At 51.6% G+C, this 24,666-nt stretch overlaps 4 protein-coding genes across 4 annotated transcripts; 3 read left to right on the top strand and 1 right to left on the bottom strand.

Annotated features, from left to right (window-relative positions):
* Positions 1 to 2,759: 2,759 nt before the first annotated feature.
* On the bottom strand, positions 2,760 to 6,010 carry PtA15_5A883 (uncharacterized protein; the record flags this gene model as incomplete). The annotated part of the gene is made up of 9 exons (XM_053169691.1): positions 2,760 to 3,348; positions 3,413 to 3,630; positions 3,693 to 4,093; positions 4,175 to 4,430; positions 4,503 to 4,616; positions 4,725 to 4,908; positions 4,987 to 5,115; positions 5,185 to 5,678; positions 5,759 to 6,010. The coding sequence occupies 9 exons, from the start codon at positions 6,008 to 6,010 to the stop codon at positions 2,760 to 2,762; spliced, it is 2,637 nt and encodes an 878-aa protein (XP_053020863.1).
* A 232-nt stretch (positions 6,011 to 6,242) lies between these two features.
* PtA15_5A884 (uncharacterized protein) lies at positions 6,243 to 8,836 on the top strand (the record flags this gene model as incomplete). The annotated part of the gene is made up of 7 exons (XM_053169692.1): positions 6,243 to 6,352; positions 6,444 to 6,995; positions 7,093 to 7,376; positions 7,444 to 7,993; positions 8,064 to 8,256; positions 8,344 to 8,364; positions 8,795 to 8,836. The coding sequence occupies 7 exons, from the start codon at positions 6,243 to 6,245 to the stop codon at positions 8,834 to 8,836; spliced, it is 1,752 nt and encodes a 583-aa protein (XP_053020864.1).
* A 6,272-nt stretch (positions 8,837 to 15,108) lies between these two features.
* PtA15_5A885 (uncharacterized protein) lies at positions 15,109 to 15,651 on the top strand (the record flags this gene model as incomplete). The annotated part of the gene is made up of 1 exon (XM_053169693.1): positions 15,109 to 15,651. The coding sequence occupies one exon, from the start codon at positions 15,109 to 15,111 to the stop codon at positions 15,649 to 15,651; it is 543 nt and encodes a 180-aa protein (XP_053020865.1).
* A 5,106-nt stretch (positions 15,652 to 20,757) lies between these two features.
* On the top strand, positions 20,758 to 24,334 carry PtA15_5A886 (uncharacterized protein; the record flags this gene model as incomplete). Its single annotated transcript, XM_053169694.1, has 11 exons — positions 20,758 to 20,832; positions 20,906 to 21,301; positions 21,360 to 21,536; positions 21,600 to 21,785; positions 21,850 to 21,997; positions 22,072 to 22,198; positions 22,676 to 22,916; positions 22,974 to 23,185; positions 23,298 to 23,418; positions 23,528 to 23,905; positions 23,981 to 24,334. 11 exons carry the CDS (start codon positions 20,758 to 20,760, stop codon positions 24,332 to 24,334), a joined length of 2,415 nt encoding a protein of 804 aa, XP_053020866.1.
* Positions 24,335 to 24,666: the final 332 nt, after the last annotated feature.

Here is a 24,666-nt window from a genome sequence, read left to right on the forward strand (position 1 = left end):
ATCAATTCTGTTTGCCGCTGATATAATGTCAATATCGCCGTGGTATTGTGTTTTTTTTTGGCTTTTTTAGCCTTTTTTGGTGGAAAAAGACCGTTATTCCATTATTTGCGTTACCATCCCGTAACAATCTTACAAAGATTGACTTGTTTTGATACGCGCAAGGCGCAAAAAAAATTGTTACTCTTAAAAGTCACAGCAAAAAAGGTAGCACTGCAACATTACAATATGAAAAACACAGAACATTGCATTGAATTGTATCGATCCAGTGTTACCCTTTTCAGGAGAAGCTGCATTGTTTTGAGAGATGTGGCTTCCTGTGATCCAACCAACAGTGAGGAGAGTTTTGGTTGCTATCTTTCTGTCTCTCAAATTAAGTAACCATCAGATCAAGAAACCACTTTCCATTTCTGGCTCAAACATCCCATTTCAGCAGAATACTGTTGAGGCAATCAGTGGTCTAACACCAGGGGAGATTTTGACGCACTCTCCAGAGAGTGCCATACTGTACCATTTTTCCGTAACTGTGCTGGATGCCTTTGATGAAATTAGTGTAAGAATTAATGAAAAAATCTGGAACTAATCCACAAATGATCTGAAACTTATCCTGGATTCATGCATAAACCATCCAGAAGTCATGCAGAAATCAACTGGAACACAACTGGAATGTGATTGGAACCACTAAGACACAATTGCAACAATCAAATTTACATGCGCATGAAGATGGTCATTTTTTTCACTTTGCTAATGTAACTGTCATGTGCGCGGGTGTAAGTTTGTTACAAATCACAGGTTGGGCCTACCGCAGATCAACATGTACACCCCTGTTAGAATGATGTGAAAATCCCATCTGAATTGGCATATTTCCCCAAAGAAGGCCAGTATCATCTAGAATTGAGCCAAAAAAGGATGAAAGTAGGGTGAAAATATGATTCAAGTCAAGCTTGGAGGTGTGTGGTCCCAGATTTCAGCTAGACATCCTGGCTTCTTAACATATATAAGCTTGTGGGGATTTTTTGTGTTTGTCCATGCACATGCATGTGATTTTTTTTTCCACTTTGCCAATTTCACCCTTGTGTACGTGCGTACATTAGAGTGAAAGATCATTGGAGGGGCCTTTCACAGCTTCATTACAAGTAAAAACTGGTCAGAAAGCCATGAAAGCCCCCGTGAGTCACATTTACATTGTGTGGAACCCCTTTGACATAGAGAAATTGATTAACAGAAACACGCCATAAATGAGTAATAATTGAGCATTGATTAACTATGATAAATGAGTAATAATTGGGCATTGATTAACTATGATTTCATGACAGTTTGTAATTCAGTTATCCTTAGAAAATTAAATGATTCTATACAACAATGCGCAAGGTAATGTGACAATTCCGCATCACTTCTGACACACTTCCCATTGACTTCTGAAGAAGTTACCAATCATTTCCTAATCCACATCTGACTCACATCAGGCCCAGAACAACATAAAATTAGACTCTGGCACTCTCTGGAGAGTGTGTCAAAGTCTCCCCTGGTGTAACACATGCCGTGGTCAACATAGAAGTTACTACCAAGTTTGAGTCTTACAGCAAGGGGATCTCAGCTGCCATTTGTGAAAATGGGTCCTGACTCTTGTCAGGGTCTAACAGGGGCTAGGGTCTTGAGATAATACTGCGCTGTTGTAGGTATTTCTTTTGGAATTTTGCCTGTAAGGGGAATTTTGCATGAAATCTGTCAAGATGCAATCTCCTAATTTTTGAAAGCCTTATCTTGAAAAGTGGCTAAAAAGTTCTGAAACACTTGAATATACATCTATCATGATTCGCTAAATTATTTGAAACTTGTGGCACGTGGGAACATTAATTCCAGGTCCCCAAACGACTGGACTTGTTTTGCTTCTTAATGGGTGTTTTCCAGCATACAAGGACGCTTCAAAAACCTCCCCAAAAATGTGCAACCTGCCTGATCAAGCCCGCTGGGCACATACCCAACCCCCGGAGGCACTCGGCCAAGCGGGAGTTGGGTATGTGCCCAGACGCGCTTGCAACACCATAAATTGAACCATCAAGTCCAAAACTTCAATTTACAATGAGAGTTTGGATAACATATCTGCCCACCGCTGCCCCAAGACTGCCTCCTCCTCCCCCTCCGACTTGTTCTTGCCCCCACAGAAGGCCAAGTGTGTGCTTGTCTCCTGCTTGTTGTTTAGTTGTTCCAGCCGCATCTGAGCATTGGGAAGTCTTTGTGTGTGGGCATGATTGAGAGTTGGAAGTGGGATGCGGGGGCGGGCTGTGTCTGGGGCTGGACGTGGTGGTTGTGGTGGTTGAACTGGCTTGTGATCACTTGCTGTTGGTGGGACGGGGTGGGGCGTGGGTGTGGATGGTGGTGGTTGTGATGCTCGGTGTGCTCGTGCTGCTTGTCGTTGGTCGTCCGCTTGGCTGTTCTCTTGCGCTTGGATGTGGGTGTTGCTGGTTGTTTTGCTCGTTTTGTTCCGCTGGCTCGGGGCTGGCGGTAGTTCGTCTGCTGCTGCTACTCTTGTTCCATCCTCGCTCCTTCCTTGCTTCCTTCCATCTTCCGTTCGTTCGTTCGTTCGTTCATTTTTTTTTGGTTTTCAAATTTCGGTGGATGTCTTTGTGGAGCGAATCATGAACACCTTGAAAACGCCCCACCGAGCACTCCCGCTCAGCTGGGACACACACAACAAAACAGACCCCAAGACAACAGACTCAGGCCAATACATGAATACATAAATTGCAAGACAAAGGCGGTCAAGTCTTCCAACACTCCGGACGTCTCTTGAGCACCAACTGGCATTCAGATCGCGAGAGGCACGACACCTGCACCCGCTCCTTCAACAGGCGCTTGCATTCCCGCTCGGGGGAGGCCTCATCGAAGCAGATGCGGACGAGCTCCTCGAACATGAGCGGGGCAGACACAGAAGAGGGGGAGGAGGCGGAAGGACAGGTGAGGAGTTTACAAGCATCGAGCACCTTGGAGAAGTGTCGCTCCAGTCTCAGGGGCTGTGTAGACCGGTCGGCAGAGAGAGAGGTGGTGGTGGTGGTGTTGAGCCAGCCGAAGAGGAGGTCGAACTGGATCTGGAGCCCGCCCCGATGGCTGATCGCGCGGATCGAGAAGGGCTCAAAGACCATCTTGAGCAGCAACTTGGCCTCGATCTCCTGTGCGATCGGCTTCACCAGCCGGTTCAGCTTCACCCGCGGCCCCACCGTCCCCCGCAGATAGTTCATCCGCGCCTTCCACAGCCCGATCGCCGGGACGATCTCCGGGGAGAGCTCGTCCACCTCTGCTGCTCCTCCTCCACTTCCCTCAGTCTCCGGGCCTGACTCCAGATCCCATCGTCTGTTTGAAGGGGGAGAGAGATCAGAAACTGGAAGAACACACGGCTGCAGAGAGAGTAACTGACTTGGCGAAATACGGCTTCAGCTCGGCGGAGATTTCTTGCACCACTTGGCGCACGATCGCCGCCTCGGCACGTTTAGCGAGCTCCTCGAACCGGGCCACCGCCAGACTGAACAGGGTGCGATCCAAGCCTGCTGCGGCCTCGACGGACCTCAGGAGCTTGTCGAGCTCCGGGCTTGGGCTTTCCTCGCGGCCGAGTTTGTCATACAGCTCGGCATAGAACTGTATCGATGCACAGAGTCAGAGAGGTCTGCATGGCAGTGACGAGGGGGAGGCTCTCTCACCAGGTCGTCGTTCCAGGTCCGGAAGCAGGCCAAGAGCCAGTTGCAGCTGATGTACACCTTGACCAGCCGTTCGAGGCCCTTCATCCCCACATTCATCTTGGCCCGCCCCGAGTCACCCCCGACGACGCTGATCAGTCGGCTGCGCTCGAAGCCGTCCAACACGCCTCCGATCCGCTGCGAATACGCCTCCAGGACGACCATCTGGATCTTCACCAGAAACGCCGTCTGGTAGCTCAGTCGCGGTAAGAGTTCGTATTTGCTCTTGATCTGCTCCACCAGGTCTTGCATCCCCAGAGACGAATTCGTCCCCGGAAGGCCCATGCTCATCGGCCGTTGGTCTTCCTCGTTGATCTCCCACGTATCGTTCGAGCTGATAATCTCCAGGCACATGTCATCCACAACTTACCATCACAAGAAGAAAAACGCAAGCTCTCAGTGCTGATAGGTCAATCCAAACACGCAATAAAAAGGGAGAGACCTACAGCGTTTCTCGGCCTCGAACCAAACGCTGAACCAATGCGGATTGGACAGAATTGCATCGGCTGTGCCCAGCCACTGAGCACTGTACCCAGTCGTGGATGGCTCGCTCGACAGATAGCCCATCTGCTTGATCGTCTGATCGAATGCGATCGCACTTTCGATCGTATGCGCCAGAATCGGTTTCATCTCTAGCATACGCGGGATGCGCCGCTTGAGCTTCTTCTCGACAATCTTGATCAACTGGACCGTAAAGCCGTGCTGGAATCCATCCCGCCATACTTTCAGCTACGTTTGCTTTGATTGATACCATAAATTTTAAGAAGGATTTACAAATACTTTCGTCGAGCCTTGGCCACTCATTTCGAATAGTTTCTGGATATCAGACTTGATGAATTTTTCGTGCTCGGCCAGCCGGTCAAGCACGTGATTGAAGTACCACTCAGGCTACACAAAGCGAAAAAAAAAACAATCTTTGGGATGAGTATTCTCTTTCAAAACGCCGAGAGGGACCCGAAAAGGCAGAGGAAGAAGAGCTGAAAGGAATACACACACCTTGTCTAGCCGGTTCGTCGGCCGAGAGCTGTCGAAATGGAACCGGAAGCGCAAGATGATCGGCCGCAGAATCGCCTTGAGAAGGATCGAGCCCTCAGCGAGGGGCAGCCAAACCACACCGTCTTGGTCTGCTCGCTCGGGTTGTTGTTCAGCCAACGAGACCAAATCAGGTCTGCTGTTCAACCTAGATAATAACACACATGACAGATCATTGTTACAAAAAAAAAAGTCAGTTTTCTTTGTAGGGATTTGATAGACGTACTTGTTTTGGAAGTTGACGGCGGTCTTGAAGGACGCTAGGATCCGAGTCGTGCTCGGCGCCTTGAACTCGAGCGGGGCACGGCTCGGCTGGGGCCAGGCGATTTCGTCCTCGAGCGTCTGTGCGAGATGGCTAAACAAAGCAGGCCGGTCTGAGCATCGCAAAAGCAGGCAGAGGAGGAGGAGGAGGAGGGAGGCTGACCCGGCGATGGCCTCGATGAGCCCGCTGAGCGCGTGGCGGATGATCTGGTGGATGTAGTCGTACAGGGTGAAGCGGGAGACGTTGTTGTTGGGTGGGGCGAGGCGACGGAAGTCTTGGTAGGACTGGATCAGCTCGAAGATCTGGTCGGCGAGCGCCTCGGTCTCCCTGGCCGGCGCTGGGCCTGCTGCTCGCCCATCGGGATGGGTGGCTTGGTGGACCAGCTCGGCCGTCCGGTCCCTGAAGTCGAGCAGGACGCCGAACCAGAGCTTGAGCCGGCCGAGCTCCTTGAGCCATCCGATCTGCCCGGCCAAGGCCTCGACCAAGCCTGGCTTCTGCGGCCTCTTCTGGGAGGTTGGCGCGCTGGGGGTCCGGCCGGGCTTGAGGGACTCGTGATGGTCGATGTATTCGTCCTCGTGCCGCATGTACTCTTCGTGTATCTGCTCGCTCTGCGGTTTCAGGGTCTGGATCTCTTGCCGAGCTTCTCCGATCATCCTCTGGACGGCCAGGGTGGATTCTGTGAGCTAGAACCCCATCTAGTCAGTACTCCTATCACATGTCAGGTGGGTAGACTCACTTGGCTGTCTGCGGCTTGGAATTCTTTCTGGGCTAGTTCTTCTTTCAGTGTCAGTCGATCGAGAATCTCCTGGTCAGATAGGCTGGTGGTGTTCTCATTTGAGAGTAGGGTGGAGTGGATCTGCTGGTGGGCTTGGCTGGCGAGCTGGCGGAGTTGGTGGTCGTCTTGGGCTGCTGGCAGCTTGAGCAGGTCGACCAGTTCGTCGATCTCCCTGGGGCCTTCCGTGGTCCTCCTCGCTCTCGTCGCCGGCATTTCTGGTTCCCAGTCGTTGTTGTTGGCTGGCTGGGGGTGTTCCAGCTGGGATGGCCCTGGGCTGTCACGGGTCTGCGGGTGGCGTGACAGGCGCTCGACGTGGACTATCCCCCGCCTGTCACCGACAGCCTTCCCACTTTTCAAGCACCACTCCCTGCCTTCGATCACCCCCGAGTATTAGTAAAAAAAAAAAAAACTACCAAGCTCATCGAAACGACCAAACGACACCACCATGGCCGAGAACCACTCGACATCAACACCCCACTTCGTACTGCCTGCCATCCACGATCATCCCGACGCCTGGGGACCATCTCCAACGGCCCTGCCCACCCAATTCAAAGAGTAGACTATTTATTCCTTTTTTCAATCACAACACACAGTTCTATTCTCACGAGACTGACCCTGATATCTCACTGTGATACCAAAAACAAAGCATTCCGTATGCGCCTTTCTCAAAGTCGGACAAGATCGGGCGGATTGTAGACTGGAATGCAGAGAGTGGACAACTGAGTCTGGGCCCAAATGCACAGCGAGGATTCCGGGCCAACCGGGGATCGACGAGAGAGGCGTATGGAGCCGGGCAGGGCGGGACGTTTGCGTATTTCCACGACGAGGACGAAGCGAGTTTCAACCTAGTGGGTGGGGGCACGGGGCCGAACCGGGGCACGGGCGGGCTCATGGGGCTCAACCGCGGCGCCCGGGGAAGGGGCAGCAATCTCCGCGGGACGACCGGCCGAGGCCGCGGCCTGGGCGGCGGCAGACTCGAGCGGGGCTCCGGCGCTCGCGGCGGGGGGGCCGGCCGGAGGGGCGGCCAGTGGAGCAGGGGCGGCGGCGGGTCCTGGAAGGGCGACTGGGGCGACCGCAACTCGCGTATTCGTGAGAGCACCGTCGTCATCGGCCAGGACTGGCAGGTGCTCGAGGAAATCGAATTTTCCCGGCTGGCCAAGCTGAGACTGGAAGTCGATGTCGATGCCGCCGAAGATGTGTTCGCCCCTTTCTCTCTCTCTCTCTCTCTCTCGAAACTACCTCTTGGTTTAGCGCCACTCATTTTTTCTTCTTCTTTAAAATGAATTCAATTGCAGCTCCACTCATGGTTTCCTCTACGAATACGACCGAACCTACGATCGTATCAATACCAAGAACCCCCAGTCGCTCCAGATTCTTGACCGATCTCGATACCATCCCACTGCATCTGAGGACCCAGTCATCCAGGAACTGGCTGCCCAAAACAAAGGACAAGTCTTCACGACCGACTCAGTTTTGAGCTTGCTCATGTGCGCCACCCGATCAGTCTATCCATGGGACATTGTGATCATCAAGGAGGGCGGGAAACTGTTTTTGGACAAGAGAGAAGGAGGTCCCTTCGGTCCGCCAAATCTCTCTCCAAAGTGCTTGCTGTGAGCTGGAACTGACCCACTACCCCCTCCGTTCAGACTTTTTAAGCGTCAATGAGAATGCGGCCGATCCCCCAGCAGAGTCCGACAAGCCAGATTCGCCGAACACGCCGTCGGCCTTATCACTCGAAGCGACGTTCATCAACCAAAACTTTGCATTACAAGTGGTCAAGGAGGACGCCAAGACAGCCTACCAGTTCGAGCACCCGAACCCGTTCTACGGGCCGGAAGAGACCGAGCCGTGTGCCTCGGCAGGTCTTCGCTACCGAAGCTTCGACCTCAGCTTGAGCGAGGAAGAGGAGATGACCCTGATCATCCGGACCGAGGTCGATGCCGTCCTCCGCGGCCCTAACGCCAACAATGCTGCTAAGGAACAGGGCGGATCGGACGAGGACAGCTTTATCACGATCCGGACTCTCAACGAGTTCGACTCCAACAGCCAAGGCAGCGGCGGCGCGCCTAATTGGAGGACCAAACTCGACACCCAACGTGGCGCTGTCGTCGCCACTGAAATGAAGAACAACTCGTGCAAGCTGGCCAAGTGGGCAGTCCAGAGCATCCTGGCTGGCGCCGACCAGATGAAGATGGGGTACGATTCACCTTCTCTCTCATCCATCATCCATCCGATCTGATTCTCACATTCCGATCATCTCCCACAGTTACATTTCACGAGCGAACCCACGAGATGCCTCGCGTCATGTGATCCTTGGTCAACAGTGGCTCAAGCCAAAAGACTTTGCATCCCAGATCAACGTCAACTTGTCCAACGGATGGGGGATCGTTCGCACGGCGATCGACCTTGCATTCAAAGCGGAAGATGGCAAATATCTGCTGATGAAGGATCCCAACAAGGTATTCTCCTTCGACCCCCTTTTTTTTGGCTGCATGCTCTCCTTCCCTTGCTGATCATTCGCGAAATCTGCCCTGTGTTTATTATAGCCCGTCGTCAGGCTCTACAAGGTCCCTGAAAACGCATTCGATCTTCAGGAGGAGGAGGAGGAGGGTGAAGAGGCCGACGAAGATGATGAGCTCGACCTCGGAACGTGATCTCTCTTCCTATCTTCTGCTTCTTTTCATGCTTCCCTCCCCCAACACAAATAAATAGATAAAATACAGTTGTTCATCTCAACTATCACATGATCTCTCCACTACCCCGAAAATAAAGAAAAATTCACATTCTATGCCTTGTTTATTATCTTCTTTGAACGCTAAATAAATCTATCCTACCATGTTACGCACTTGGTTTGGATGGTCTAGGAGAGATGAGATCTCCCCAAAGTCTTGTGTGGGAGTGACCATTGTCCTTTCATTTTTAAGAAGCTTGTTCTTTCTTTTGAGCCCACACCAAGGTAGTCCACCGCTGGTTTTCCGCACCCGACTTTCTTCACAGCTATACAATGCTTCTTGTGCCGATAACAAACGGAGTCTGTAACCGGTCTACGCAGTAAGGATTTGGGTGGTGGATATAAATGATATTTCCTGGCAAAGGTGGAGGCCTCAATGTGTGTTTGATTGAATCCTTCCGGATTGTTGGGACGAGGTCGTAGGTCCGAGAAGTTTCTGTAGAATTCAAAGGAAAACCCCAGCAGAAAAGTATGTTTAGAACATATTTGTAATTTGCTCATCAACTGTCTTTTTTACACCTAGCTATACATTCTCAGCAAAAGCCTAGGACGGAAGCGTTAATTTGGTGATTTTACAAGGAGAGATACACTCAATTGTCTTCTTGGAATGTTGTACACCGCCAAAAGTTAACTAATTCCCTCTATTGGAGGGGGGAGGTGTTGCTCCTCCTCCGAGGGAATTAGCTATGTAAGTCAGTATATACCGGTTCTCCTTCATTTGCTATTTACCGGGGAAGCTGTGCCGGAGCAACAGATAAACAACGGGGATGTTGATTTTTACAATTCTTTTTTTTATAAGCCTTGCATGCACTTCGCGCATGGCTCTTGCCAGCAAGTGCTTGCAAGTGTTAAGCTAGCGCAATCAGTAGACTGTCACCTCAACCACTACTGTTAAGGGACACAGGGACTGAACCAACAAGGGGCTACCGCTACTCACGGAGGGGTTTGGCAGTGAATAATAGATATGGTATTCAGTGCAGAAAAGAGCAGCTAGTGAGAAACCGGTAGACTGTAGTAGTGGGCTGCTTGGTAGAAGCATATCTAGTTATAAGCATACAACAACTACATAACGGGCTTCACCATCTCAACATCCCCCCTTGCTGATAACCAAGCTATGATTCAGTACTAATAAAGAGCTTGGAAATTGGAAATTGTACTAGTATGAGTTAGAACAACTAATACTAGCGGAATAACCATGAGGTAGGCTAAAGTATGACTATAGCATACTGAGAAAAAAAATGTTGATAGCTAACAAGGATCAGTTACTCATAAACTATATGGACTTCTTCTTCTTTGTTGTTGTAAGAACCTGAGTCATAACCGCCTAGCTTGACGGTGGTGGCGGCGCCAGCTTTAGTTTTGCCAAAGTTTTTGGGTTTGGTACATTCAGTTGATTGATGTCCACGTCTGCCGCAGTTTGCGCATGCTACTTGTTTGGTGTAGGCAGCGGAGGCTGATGCAAGATCGTTTGATTTGTTTCTGTTGAGGCTCACTTCGTGGGCTTCCATAGCTCCAACAACATTGTCTAGAGACATCTCGGTTGCGGTGTAGACGATGGCGTCCCTGAAGTTGGACCACGAGGAGTCAAGTCCTCCAACTAATTTATCGGCGATTTGACGATTGGTTGGAAGTTCATCGATTGTCATTAGATCATTGGCCGCAACTTGTACATGACCAATCCAAAGTGCAATTGGTTCATTTGGGTTGTGGCGAGCATTCCAAAAGGCTTTGTGGAGACGCATCCAACGGGCCCTGGTGTTTTTCTTGTATGCATTGACAATTGTCAAGTATAAACAAGAGGCCGGTTTAACTTTTTGGTATTGTTGAGAGAGAGGGTCTGATAGAGTGAGTTGGATTGTGTGGCAGGCTAGATCCAATAGGGAGTCCCAGTCTGCCGCTATCTCTTTAGGATTGTAGCCCTTGGAGTAGTTGGCCAAACGAATTGCTGAGGCGTCTAGTTTGGTGTCCTCTTTAGGACAAGTGAGGGTGCCCTTGACAATGTCAAGCGTGTTTTGCATTCCCAAAACGCCCTCGAGTCGGTTGCGCCATCAGGGAAAGACTACTTTCTTTTGTTGTTAAAGGGTATCAATATGTCTCTTTTTACTTGTTAGCTTATACTCCTTTATTATTCCATACCCCCTCCCTTTTTATTATTGGATTGGGTTCCTGACTATAACCTCTATTTACTCAGGCTGAGGTGTAAGGAAAAAATGTAGATACGAAATGATGCTTATACATCATGTAAGGTGTTGAATCCTATCCTACTTGTCTTTAGGTTTAGCCTGCCCTCCCACATGTCTTTTGAACTTGGCAAAAATTTGACATTGCTGGTTGAGGCGTTTGATAGTGTACTCATGAGAATAGAAGATTGACTGTCTGACCAACAGAGAGGTTTGCTTCTGAGTCCGAGAGGATGAGGAGGCGGGTTGATGCAAAGATATGAGCAAGACTGGAGGGTCTCATAACCTGTTAAGGGACACAGGAACCAACAAGGGGCTACCGCTACTCGCGGAGGGGTTTGGCAGTGAATAATAGATATGGTATTCAGTGCAGAAAAGAGTAGCTAGTGAGAAACCGGTAGACTGTAGTAGTGGGCTGCTTGGTAGAAGTATATCTAGTTACAAGCATACAACAACTACATAACAGGCTTCACCATCTCAACAACTACCAGATATCCAGGATACCCTGTATCCCAAAGCACACTCCGTAATAGGAATGTGCCAAAGCACACTATGTTATAGGAGTGTGCCAAAGCACACTCTGTTGTAGGAGTGTGCCAAAGCACACTCTGTTGTAGGAGTGTGCCAAATCACACTTTGTTGTAGGAGTGTGCCAAAGCACACTCTGTAATAGGAGTTTGCCAAAGCATGCACACTCTGTAATAGGAGTTTGCCAAAGCATGCACACTCTGTAATAGGAGTTTGCCAACCATGCACATTCTGTAATAGGAGTTTTCCAAATCATGCACACTCTGTAATAGTGAGCTTGCTGACGGTGGGAATCCCTCCCGGTCAGCAAGTGTATGTATTACTGACTGGGAGGGATTTCTCACGGGCAGTGAGTATATCAGAGCGGGTACCCACCCCTGCACACAGTACCCGGTATACCCACCAAGCACACGCCGGCAGGTGCCGGGTCCGGGTCCGGGTATAGAAAAACTACATGTGTGTTTTATTTCCCTCCGATTACATGTTTCATCATATGTAATATGAAGCTCTAATTTATTTTTCAGTTTTGACTTTGGAAAGGAAAACTCGCCACGCTTTGACTTGCCAAAAATAAAACTAGATGACCTGCTGCAAAAGCCAAACCCACATATACATGGTACACACTTTACCAAGGTTTTCTTTAGAGAGCGATGGCAGGCTCAGCAAGATTTCCAAGTCAATCAAAACCAGGAAGATATTGTACGGCAGGAGGAGCAAGCTCAGTTCTTCAAGAGAGGCAAAACATTGAAGGGGCTTGCGTGTGCTAATCAAAAAAATACCCTTTCCGCATTCCCTTTCACCTTTTGAAATTGGTTTTGTGTTATTTTTCTTTTGGTGTATATAGTGAAATGTTTGTCTTGGGTTTGCAAACAGGTGCTCACTCAGATTCCACCGGAATGATCAACCTGTTGCGCAATGTCCGATCACTTCAGGCTGTGCAAGATGAAGAGGCCAAGAAATTAGGCTCTCAATTTGGAGGTGCTGAGCCAGAGAACAGTTAGTGAAGTGCCTCTTATCAAAACAGGATTAATTCAATATTAAAATGAGAGGAACAACAGCAGAGACTGGGGCTGCTTTGGAGTGCTAAAACTGCACTTTACAAAGCTGCTGTTGAGATACAAGGAGAAATGCAACCTTTGCACGATTTGAAAGCTTGGGGAGAGCGGCTGGGGACTGTGCTGAAGGAGAAGATCTTTGATGCCCTTAGTTGCCGGAAGAAAGCAGTAATAACCATTTTAAACAGGTTCTTATCCCGGTGTACCGACTATCTAAAGCACCACTGTCCCAAACAACTCAATCTGCCCAAAAACGCCCCAATTGACTATGCACAGTTTACAAAGATTCCCCTCAACAACCCTTTTTGGAACAATGGTTATATGTGCCTATCAAAGGACCCATGGGCTCTTGATCCTACTGTACAAGACAGAATTCATGCGGTGCTTGCGTTGGACTTCTCTAAAGAGGAGCTGACTCAATTGAGTATTGAGTTTCAAAGGACTGTATCATGGGGGATTGCTCATTGAAATCAGCTAAAATCTTGCATTGATGAATGCGTTCAATGTACCTTTCTCCTCATTTTTTGCATAATGTTGTGTGAACTGAATAATCCAATCATCTTTCTCAGGCCCTTAAGTACCAAGCTGGAAGATGCAATGAACATTGCATTTGGCAAGGATGGCCAAGGCGCCATGACTTTGCTAAGTGGCAAGCGGTTGCTAAGGGACAAGCTGGAAATGTATCAACATCAGCACAAATCACTTCTTATCAAATGGAGCGGAACCATCAACAACATGCTAGCAAAATGATTAGTGTGGCGCGAAGTCCTACCCAACATGTGGTTTGCCCTGAATCCTGATTGATTTACTCAAGTCCAAAGTCTACCATGAGTGCATTTCATCAGGCCTTGATCTGATCTTAGAAGAAGAAGTACTTAACGATCAAGACTCAGATGGCGAATCAGGTGCATCAGAAGATTTGACTGAATCACACAGGATCAGATTGGCTGACCATAACAATGATCTGTTTGATGATGTTGACAGCAACCATGTTATCTGATGTTTCTCTTTTACTACTCACATATCTTGTTTGCTCATTTTTTATTCTTTTTATTACGGACAAGACACTTTTTCAGATTTTCATTTAGATTCACATTATGAAGAATAATAAACCACATTTTGTGGAAAAAACATGCAAAAAATGAGAGTGCAACGGAACAAAAGTAGAAATCAAGTGCGAAGGAACAAGAATGATGTGTACTTTTTGTGTGGTTGACCATCATAAGTCAGAGTACTTGCGAGATGAGGGTCTTCGTGTCGATCTTCACACGGCATTTTTCCGTGCGACACCCAGGCGAATTCACGCGCAGTCACTGCGGATGCAACCCCAACAAACTCATCTGGGTGTTGCAACACATGATTCGTCACTAAATTCCTCACCTAGCTTAACAAAGCCACTCAAACGGAGATCCGGGGGACCCGCGCGGAGCGCTCTCCGTAGGAGAGGCTTACTCGCTATCCCTCAATTTTGGCAGGAGCAGAAGGGATATTCAGTGCAAAAAATAAAAATACAGCCCTATAAATTGTAATAAAAACAATAAAAGAAAACTGAATAGACAGTCTTGTAGCCTTGATAAATGCGCAAATTTTGATCCCTGCTCCAGCCTCTCAATCCAAAGACTGCACTCCCTAGTGGCAAAAGTGTTCAGGAATCTGGTCAAGGCAGCAAAACAAAATTCCAAACCATGTCTTAAGTTTGGAAGATCCATGTGTGGATCCACATTTGGCCAGAGGGAAGCACAGTGGTGATCTTAGCTTTGTACATACAATGTGTCAATTTACATACAACCTAGAAAGCATGCAGATTTTTTGGTCCCCAAGATCTACAAGCAATACAGCCTTGTGAATCCTTGTGCAGATCCATTTCTTGAGAAGTCACTTTTCAAAAATTTATTAAAAATACATTGATGGTGATACAAAAATTCTGAGGAGACAGAATTGTAGAGGAGATGTCAAAGGGTCAGAAAGGTGTGGCTCAGACCTTTGGAGGTGCTGGGGGCAGAGCTATTAAAAAGTTAAAAAACCCTACAGCCATTTGGTACTTTCTGCTCCCCTATGAAATTGGGGATAATATGCAAGTCCCTCCCTGGGGGAGGGACCGCTTCGCGGCCAGCCACAGCGAGCCTCCCACCAGGGGGACTTGTGTTAAGTTAGATTCCTCACCGTGTCCGAGTACATATTTATGTACAGAATTTTCCGGGGGTGTCGGGTGTTGACGGGGCACGGCTGAAGGACGCGATGCTGGAGGAGACAAGTGACATATCCATAGCAGCAAGGATGGATGTGACAGGCCCTGGGTTTGGATTTGTAGCATTGCGGGTGTGGGCTGGGTCGTACTCCGAGTCTGGGGGCATTACATACAAGGATTTCGGGATCGGAATTGGATCCGGGATTTGCGAAAAAATAGCAGCAAGTATTTACAGTATAAAGCTGCCCTCGCATGCACAACCTGCACCCACCTCTACAGTGTTGAGAGGCCGATCGGAATAGCCTATTCCGGTCGTAATCCGAGCTAGAGGCTAATCTAGCGACGGATGCGGATGCTCTAAGGGTTGAAGTTTGTAATACGTATCCTCTCGCAGTCGTGCCGACTGTTCTAGAGCCGCCTGTCGGCACCGCTTATCGGTAGCACGGCTATACAAGCTACTCTTCAGACGCCTTGGCATTTTCATCTTTCTCTCTCCCAATTTCTTAATTTTTCTAATTTGCTTCGAAATCTTAAGATTCTATCATACCACATCCGGTTGTGCGTAGGGACCACGGACATAAATATTTATGATAATTTAGCTATTTTAAACGACGGCCATAGTCAATCAAATGTCGAATCATTTCGAAGCTGGTTTACAGAGAGTGACGAGGAAACGGGTCAAAGGATGGACGTTGAAGGTTCTCATTGGAAGTATCATTGTCGTTTTCAGCTTGAGCGGGGTTGGAAGGGCATCTGGAAGGACGGCTGGAAGACAGAGAATCGGGGGGCGAGGAAATCTGGACAACTTTGAAGAAAAGATCGTCTGTAGGACAGCATCTCCGATCCGAGCCAACCGCAGCGAGATTCTGAAGTTTATCGACTCGTTCTGTGCCGAGGCGCTGGGTCAAGAGTTCGGCGGGACGGATGGCGAGGAGGGGAGGACGGAGCTGAAGGAGCTCTACACGATCGACCCCGCCCAGCGGGCTAGCGGCATGGCCAGCCACGTCCTTCTGCACGTCAAGTCAATCAACGGATGCAGGTTTTCGGTCGGCTTCAGCTGCGGCAGGTTCCTTTCAAGACCAACCGACGAATGTAACATCGGCGACGAAGCCAAACAAGGCGGTTATGTCGCCAATGGCTGCTCGCTGTGGAAGACGATCCCGCTGGTTTAACCCAGCGGCCATCCAGGTCCATCGACGACCCCTTCTGACTCCCATCAGCAATATTGTAAGTCTTTTTGGCTGCCCGTTGTCTCGTGTGATGGACGCACACACGGCTGACCATTTTAGTGTTTTCATTCTTCAGCCAAAATTATATAACGGAACGATGGAAACCACTCCCTCTTCTAAATCTTCTTTGTATCCTCACCAATCACACCTGATGAGCTTTCTATTAGCACGCAGCAGACAATTTATTCATTCTCCAATCTCACCAACTCCAATGCTCGACAAAAACTATTAGAAAAGAAATGGACTCGGACCTTTTACAAAAATGCCGTAGTTTTGCAGTTCCGTTTCGCGTTATGAACTCCCAAGACTTAATGTCTCGATAGAACCCTATCTGAATGATACTCCACGGCCTTTATCACTCACAATCATAGACTTCATATACACAGACCTTTCAAAGCATCTCTCAAAGCAATCAATTTATATCTAGATATGTATGTAGATCTAAGTCAAGCTTCTAGCCCAGGTGCATTGGCATCTCTATGAAGAAAATTAATCAAATGGAAAGAAAATAGCCTTACAAACTATTTTCCTGTCTTGTTTCATATTTTGTTCAATTTCATCAATAGTGTTTTGCTTTGTTTTGATAAGCAAAACCCACACATATACATCTCTCTTGATGACCGGTAGAGACCGGTTATCGAGAGGACACCACTCTCTTGATGACAAACCAGTCTTTGAGAGGGCATCAAGAGGCATGTCTATTCCGTTCATTGAGAGCATCAAGAGGGCACATCATCAGTGAGAGGGTGATGCTCTCAATGACCGGTCTGTCATCGAGGGGCACGTGCCCTCTTGATGACTGGTCTTTACCGGTCATCAAGAGAGATATATCCTCCCAATGATCGGTCTATTCCGGTCATCAAGAGAGATGAATCTTCTTGATGACCGGAATAGACCGGTCATCGAGAGGATTCGCTGCTCCGGATGACCGGAGTGTCTCAACCCGGCCACCTGTCACCGCACCCCTGTGTGCGGAAAGTTTTTTGGGGGAGCTGGTGGCGCGCACGGAGGGGGGCCCAGCTTCAACTGACCTCCAGTCAACGGAAATTCCTAACTTAACAAAGTCCCTCCTCTGCGGGGCTGAGTGGGGAGCAGAGTGCCGCCGACCGCAGGGAGGGACTTAGACCCAAAGCGGGGGTGCTCGCCTGAGACCATCAGGCAAAATCCTGGTTCAACTTTGAGAGCCTGTAGCTCGCTTGTTATGCGAGCTACATATGAGGTCCCGAGCATCGACAGATGCACCCGCACCTCATCTTCCTTCCTGTCAGCTCAGATTTTCAAAGGAAAAAGTATAGCAGACAAGCAAAGCCAAAATAAGAGAAACAAAAACTTGACCCGCACAGGCCTGCGGGGCCAGGCACCGCCTGTGAAGACCGCTGACTTGAGTCTTGGTGGGCTTTACAAAAATTTATCGAAAAAAACTTGGAAAATGTGATGTTGATGTGATGAGCTCAAAAAATCAACAAAGTATAAAGCAGCTTAAGTTCCGATAATGGGGGGGGGGGGGGGGCAGCATTGAAGCTGCAGGCTACAAAATTCAAAAAGTGATTTTCCATCACTTTTTGGTGGGTGGTCTCCCACCCAAACAGTCGCTTTAGCCGTAAGTCCCTCCCTGCCGGAGGGGTGGCTTCGCCACCAGCCAAACTTAAGCTCCACCCAAATGAGTCACCCCCCGGACCACCACCCGAACTCCGAACTCCGACCTCCCGCATGGGGAGGGACTTTGATAAGTTAGCGGAAATTCCCGTGCACAACAAGTTTCCCTTGATGTGCAAAGTAAATCTGTAAATAAAAAACAAACTCCTTTCCCACACATCCCCCCTGCCCATGGCCAGCCCGGCACCCTCCTCAATCTGACCCAGCCGCCCAAAGGGGTTTCAACTTCCTGTGCAGGGAAGCTGTGCAGGCCTGTGGCTGAAATGCAGAAATCATTTTCAGCCACACAAGCCCACAAGCTTTTCTAACATGGCTGTAAGGGTCACTTTTACAAGAAGCACTGCGGCAACCCCAGAACCCCGGATTGATCTCAAGTATACATTATGCTGGTGTTCCAAGTCCTACCAAAGCCCTCCAACTATGTTGCACCACAAGCCTGGTCTAACACAAACCAGAAATCAAGCACTCAATTGGCCGGCAGGCCCACAGGCAAACCCTCAGGCAGGGCATAGCATGGTGGTATTTGACACGTTTTTTGGGCCCCTCAAACACTGATTTGTTGAACATTCAAGTATTTGGACATATTCAACAGAAAAACTTCCTAAATACATTAAAAACACCAAAAAATTACATTGTTTGTGCTTTTGACTTATTTTGGCCCATTTCTGGGCCATATATTTTTGAGGTGGTCATCTGTCAAAAATATCATGGTGCCAAAGGCGCTTATAATATTGCCGGAGGCATATCTCATAATGGTGGACGCACTATTCAGAGTGCCAGACGCACTTTCAATAGTGGCAGACACAATTTTCATAGTGGCAGACACACTTTTCATAGTGGCGAACACAATTTTCATAGTGGCAGACACCCTTTTCATGGTGTCAGAGTCACTTTTTGTAGTGGCGGATGCACTTTCCAAAGTGCCAGAGGCAGATTTTTTTTGTGTTGCACCAAAGGGGCTGGTAGAGGGCCTGTGCAAGCTCATCTGGGGCCTTTGGGCCCCAGAGAAGCTTGCATTGGCTATGTGCCCCTTTGAGCCATTATTCACATTTTCACAAACATTCAAGCTTAAATTTTCCTAGGCATTATTTGATTCGAATCAAATTTGAATACAAATACTTGAATTGATTCAATTCAATGTGCTATGCCCTGCCCTCAGGTGCGGTGGGAATGGACAAAGCCCTTCCATTCAATCAATCCCAAGTTTCATCAATCTTGGCAATTAAGGGCCTGGTTGAAGCTAACACACTGGCTTACAACAGTCACCTTGACAAGATCAAAGAAAAGGTCAATGCCCCCAGCTCTGACAAAGATAATTTCCTTCTCCCATCTCCAGAGATGGTTCCGGCTGGCTGCTGGGTGGGTCCGGCTGAGATGTGGGTGGGTCTGATCAGGCGGGGAGGTGGGGCTGGGTCGGGGGGAGGAAGGGGGTGTGGGAGAGAAGTAGTGCAAAGAGTGGAAGATTTGGAAGGATACAGGGGAGGGGGCTGAGAAAATAAATTTTGTGTGTTGGATTCTCAGCCTGCCGGAACCGCAAGCTTTTTGAGAATGGCTGTACATCAGCTGGTGTGTATTGCAGTCACTGAGAGGAGTACACACCCTCTCAATGACCGGTCAAACCGGCCATCAAGAGGGGAACACACCCCCTCCATGGCCGGCTTGGCCGGACATTGAGAGGAATCCTCTCAATGGCCAATCAAATTGGTCATCAAGAGGAATCCTCCTGACGGCCAATTGAACTGTTCATTGAGAGGAATGCTCTCAATGGCAGACCAAATCAGTCATTGTGAGGAACAAACAACCTCACAATGCCCAGTTTGACCGGCCATCTTGAGGAGAAAACATCCTCTTGATGGTTGGTTTGACGGTTCATCAAGAGTATATTGTGTTCCTCTTGATGGCCCTTGATGACCGGTTGACCCGCCGGCCATCAAGAAAATGTGTTCATAAAGATGACCAGTTTGACCGGTCATTGAGAGGGTGTTTTCTCCTCATGATGACTGGTCAAAATGGTCATTGTGAGGATGTGTATTTGCTCAAGATGTGGATCTTCATCCACATCAAAAACCATTCCCAAATTGTAGAGACCCATTATTTTACAAGAAATACGATGTCCAACTAGGATTTGCCGGAGTTTTTGATTAAGAAAAACTTGTCTGTTTCTTACATGTAGTGCTTGGAGGTTGAGCTTGCTGTCCCAACACAGCGCATGTGAATTTTTGATCATGTTCGATCAGTGAGAGAGGCTGATTTACCAATCAGAGAATAGACGGGTGAGGCCGAGATTTTGGTGATTTTGGGAAATTGCCTCTTGGTCCGATTTTCCATGTTTTCCCATAGAGATTGTTTGAGGGCCTCCGCAGGGCCCTGGCCTGCGTCCTCCACAAGCTTAGATCTGAGTGAAGTGTGATGCCCAAGGGAGGTGGAGCCCCCAAGAAGTGTGTTACACCAAAGCCGCTCAACGGTGACGCGGTGACATGGCTGCACAAGTTCCTCCTTCGGAGGGTCGCTGCCTGCCCCGCAGAAGGGAGGGCTTCTCTTTCTGTATGCATGCTGCAGCCGCCGGCCCGCTCGCAGCTTCCAAGGCAGCCCGCGGTCCGAATGCGGATGGGCGCGGTGGGCGGATCTGTCGGGGGCCCGGGTATCCGCGCGGCAGCGGCCGGACCGGGCGGCGGCGTCCGGGCGGATTGTGCCGAGCCCCGGGGCCCTATCCGCGGAGCAGCTGCCGACGGACGGCCTGTGCTGATGTATGCCGCACTTCGTGGTGGCCTGAGAGTGCGTCCGCGGGTGTGGCGAAGGATGGCGATGGGGATGGTTATGCTTTGTGAGGATGGGCATGAGATATGATATGGTATGTGTGTGTACAGCGATGGCTGCCCCATGACTGTGGGGGCCTGATCATACTCCGGTATCACCACCGCGCGCGGTGGTGGGGGTGGGAGAGGATGGGTTTGGGAGGCTGGGCCGGCCAAACAGCAGGATCGATGGGCGCGCCTTGGAGTGTGAAGATGAGGAGGGCCCTGTGTTTGTGGCAGGAGAGGGTGCACGTTTCAGGGGGGCTCGAGCGCGGAGGCTCGTGGCGGATATCTGGGGCGACTGCCGGCGGCCGAGCTATGTACATGGTTCGGTGTGCCGGGGACAGTTACGCGCCGGGGGTGGGCTGACATCATCGTCCTGCAGTCTCGGGCGAGATATGTAGTTGCAGCGGCTAATATGGTTTTTTTTTTCGGGTGAGAGGGTCGTGCGTGAAATAGAAGGATGCCCATGATCGATGGGCAGTCAGCTCGGCCAGCCAGTCCCTATCGTCCATAAAACCCACCCATCTCGATCCCATTCCCCTTCTACGTACAACCCCACTTTGTGTAGGACCCAGCTGAGAAAACCCTCTTCGCCATGTCTCTCTTCAACCTCTGCAGCCAGACTCTCGCGCCGAGAAACCAAGCCGAGATGGTGGTGGATGCGATCCTAGTGAGTGACCCGTGTGGGCAGGGTGCAGGGAGAGGGCTCAATAATAACCTGATGATGTGTGTGTGGCTTGAAGTTCGACATGGACGGGACCCTAGTGGACTCGATCGCGGCGGTGGAGTCGGCGTGGGGCGCGGTGGCCGAGAGGCTGCACCGGGACCGGCAGGAGGTGATCGCGGCGACGCACGGGCGGCGGGCGATCGACAACCTGAAGGAGCTGCAGCCGGCGCTGCGGCGGATGTCGAATGCCGAGATGGAGCCGCACGTGGAGGCCTTCGAGACCGAGATCCTGCGCCAGGCCGACCACTTCCAGAACGAGCTGCGCTCCCGGCGCTCCAGCGTCGCCAGCAGCAAGCGGCTCAGCCGCGACACCAGCCGCAAGAACTCCATCAACCCCGCCGACCACAGGCCGCGGCGGAAGTCCAGCCTGGCCCAGTCGCTCACCCCCGACGGCGTCTCTGCTCGGATGGCGGTGAGTTCTCTTTCGCCGGCCACGGCTTGAATGAGCTAATTCTTGGGTCGATGGGCAGGCGCTGGGCTTGAAGCCCTTGACGCAGGCCCCAGCCAACGGGCAAGCCCCGCCAGAGGAGCCGAACTCGTCGAACATCGATGAAGATGTGTTTGACGAGGACGAGGACGAGGACGAGGACGAGGACGAGGAGGCGATCAAGACGGACGAGGAGGAGGTGGATGTGTCGGATCTGACGGTGCGCTTCTGCCGCGCCCCGCCTGGTGGCGCCTGGTGCTGACCGCGGGCTGTTTTGGTGCAGGACAAGTCGGTGCGGATCCTGCCGGGGGTGCGGGCGCTGCTCGACAGCCTGCCCGAGGGCCGCTATGCGGTGGCCACGTCGGGGGCCAAGACGTACTGCTACGGGGCGCTGACCCGGGTGGGGATCACGCCGCCGAAGGTGACGATCACGGCGGACGACCCGCGGCTGAAGAACGGGAAGCCCTTTGTGCGTCTCTCTCTCTCACTGGGCATTTTGTCTTAAGGAACTGAGCTGGTCTTGGTGCTCCTAGCCGGACCCGTTCATCTTGGCCGCCCAGTGCCTCGGCTATGAGCCCGGGAACTGTCTGGTGATCGAGGACTCGCCGTCGGGGATCAAGGCGGGGGTGGCGAGCGGGGCGCTGACGCTGGCGGTGTGCACGTCGCATCCGGCGGAGAAGAGTTGAGCCCGGCTGGCTGCTCCGGTTGTTGTTGTTGTTGTTGTTGTGCCAGCTGACGAGTTGTTTGGTACATAGTTTCGGCGTGTGGCGCGCATTGGCTGGTGCCCACCCTGGAGCTCGTCCGGGCCGAGGTGCGCCCGGCGGACGGCCGGCTGCGGGTCTTTGTGGATGCCGACGCGCTGGCCGTGCTCGAGGCGCGCAAGCATGCTGTCCAGAGCAGTGCGCCGGCTTGAGAGGATCAGCTTGTGTTTTGTGAAACCCCCGTTTCTTGTACTCCAGTTGGTTGTCTCGCCTCTCCATGTTAATCTCCTTGATAGACAGTGCAATGAGTTTGCTGTGTGGAGTGTGTGTGTAGTGTAGTGTGTGTTTTTTTTGGGGCGGTGGGTTGGACAAAGGCTGGTGGCTGGATCTTCGATGATCGATCCTTCTGGATGGGGAGCAGCACTAATCTATATAAATAAGCCACCACCAGCAACAACCCTTCGATCACCAGCAGCAGCAGCAGCAGCAGCAGGATGGACAACATCCTCTGGGTCAGCAGACTCACCGCAAACCACTCATCCAGCTCATTCCACTCAGCAGCATCCCAACCACCCTCCCCAGCAACCAACACAACCACAACAACCACAACCACAACAACCACAACCACAACATCATCATCAACAGACAACAAACGCAGCAGAGCCATCGACGAACTGCTCCACACCGAAGCCATCTACGCCGCCGACCTCAGAGTCATCCAGGACATCTACCTCTACCGCGCAGCAGGACCACCCCCCGCACCCCCCGCACTCACCCCAGCAGACCGCCTGGCCATCTTCTCAAACATCACACCCCTCACTCAGCTCGCAGCCACCCTCGAACACGCACTCGCCAAAGCCAGCAGCACAAACCAGATCGGAAGCTGCTTCATCCAATTCGTAAGCCATCCACTCACACAGTCACACACAGCCACAAAACTGACAGCCTATCGACAGCTGCCACGCATAGAGACCCTGTTCACCGTCTACTGCTCCACGTATGGCCCCGCCAACAAACGCCTCGAAGAGCTCACCAAGAAGCTCGAGCGCAAGCAGAAGAAACGCGACAACCAGACACACAAGCCCACCGAAGAGATCCTCGGCATCCGCTATCTCAACGAGTGCAAGCGCCTCTGCCAGGGCCGCACCAGCGCCTGGGACCTCGCCTCGTCAGTCTCCCCCCCCCCCCCCCCACACACATCCACACACACATCCACACTGACCTCTCCCCCGACCCCCCACACACCCACACTGACCTTCTTCTTTGTCCTGCGCGCACAGCCTGCTCATCAAGCCCGTCCAGCGCTGTCTCAAGTACTCCCTCCTGCTCGACCAGATCATCAAGTACACCGACCCCGACGACCCCGACCTGCCCGCCCTGGTCCAGGCGCGCGACGGGATGGTGCGCGTGGCGGACACGATCAACGAGGCGAGCGCCCCCCCCACCCCCCTCCATCGCCAAGGAAAGAGAGAGAGAGAGAGGATCGCTGATGTGTGTGTGTCTGTAGTAGACCAAGCGAAGACACGAGGTCGTCGGCGAGGTGATCACCCGGTCGGCGGCGCCCCTCGGCACCCGGTACGCGGCGCGGCTGGGCGGCCGGCTGAGCGGCGGAGGCGGAGGCGCGGGATGGACGAGTCCGCCGGCGCTGGCGGGGCTCATCGGCCGGGTCAAGCGCGGCGCCCGCGCGCTCGACGCGCTGCCGGCCGACCTGGCCGGCTCCCAGCGCGCCATCGTCAGCTGGATCGCCGCCGCCGACAGCCTCGTGGTCGCCTTCAGGCGCGTCTTCGCCCATCCCCACGGCAGCGCCCCGGCCGGCCTGCGCGCCGACCTCGACGCCTACCAGCACCTCGTCCTGCGCGGCGCACTCGACGGCCCGCTTAAGTTCCTCGTCCGTCCCCCCTTCCCCGCTGAGAAGCTGAGAAGAAGCTGAGAGAGAAGGGTGTTTTTTGTGTGGGGGAAGCAGAACGAGCGGATCAGGACGGAGATCGGGCCGCGCATCGAGCAGCTCAAGGCGCTGTACACGAAGCCCCTGCTGCTCATCGAGCGGTACGAGAAGCGGATGCAGACGACGCCGGGGGGCGCGGGCGCGGACGGACGGGCGTCGCACAGCTCGTCCGGCTCCTCGGGCTCCTCCGAGCCGGCCGACGAGCCCCACCCGCTGCGCGACATCGAGCGCTTCCTGCTCGACCAGCTGCCCCCCTTCCTCGCCCTCGCCACCACCGCCCTCAACCGCATCCTCCTCAACCTCTTCTACTCCCTCAAGCTCTGCCACTCCGACCTCATCCTCCTCATCAACAAGGCCCGCACCATCCGATGACCTTGTCCCCCCTCCCCCAACGCACTTCCATTCTCTCCTCCAAAAAAAAAAGTATATGGACATCTAAATCCCGGTGCCGAATGTACGTAGACGTGTGTAATGTATAGTATTTCTCCGTGGTCGAAGACGAGAGAAGGGTGCGTGAGGGTGGGGCGGGGGAAGTCCCTCCTGGACGCGAAGCGGCCGCCTCCGAAGGAGGCACTCATAGAATGAGTGAAGGTTTTTGAACATGGCAGGGAAAAAGTGAAAACTGGACTTTGGAGCCGCACTAGGTAGAGGGGGCATGGAACAGAGGAGCGCCCTCTCTCCTCGCCGAATACGGGGCCCCTCCT

The sequence above is a fragment of the Puccinia triticina genome, chromosome 5A, assembly GCF_026914185.1.
Source record: "Puccinia triticina chromosome 5A, complete sequence".
Classification (NCBI taxonomy): Eukaryota; Fungi; Basidiomycota; class Pucciniomycetes; order Pucciniales; family Pucciniaceae; genus Puccinia; species Puccinia triticina.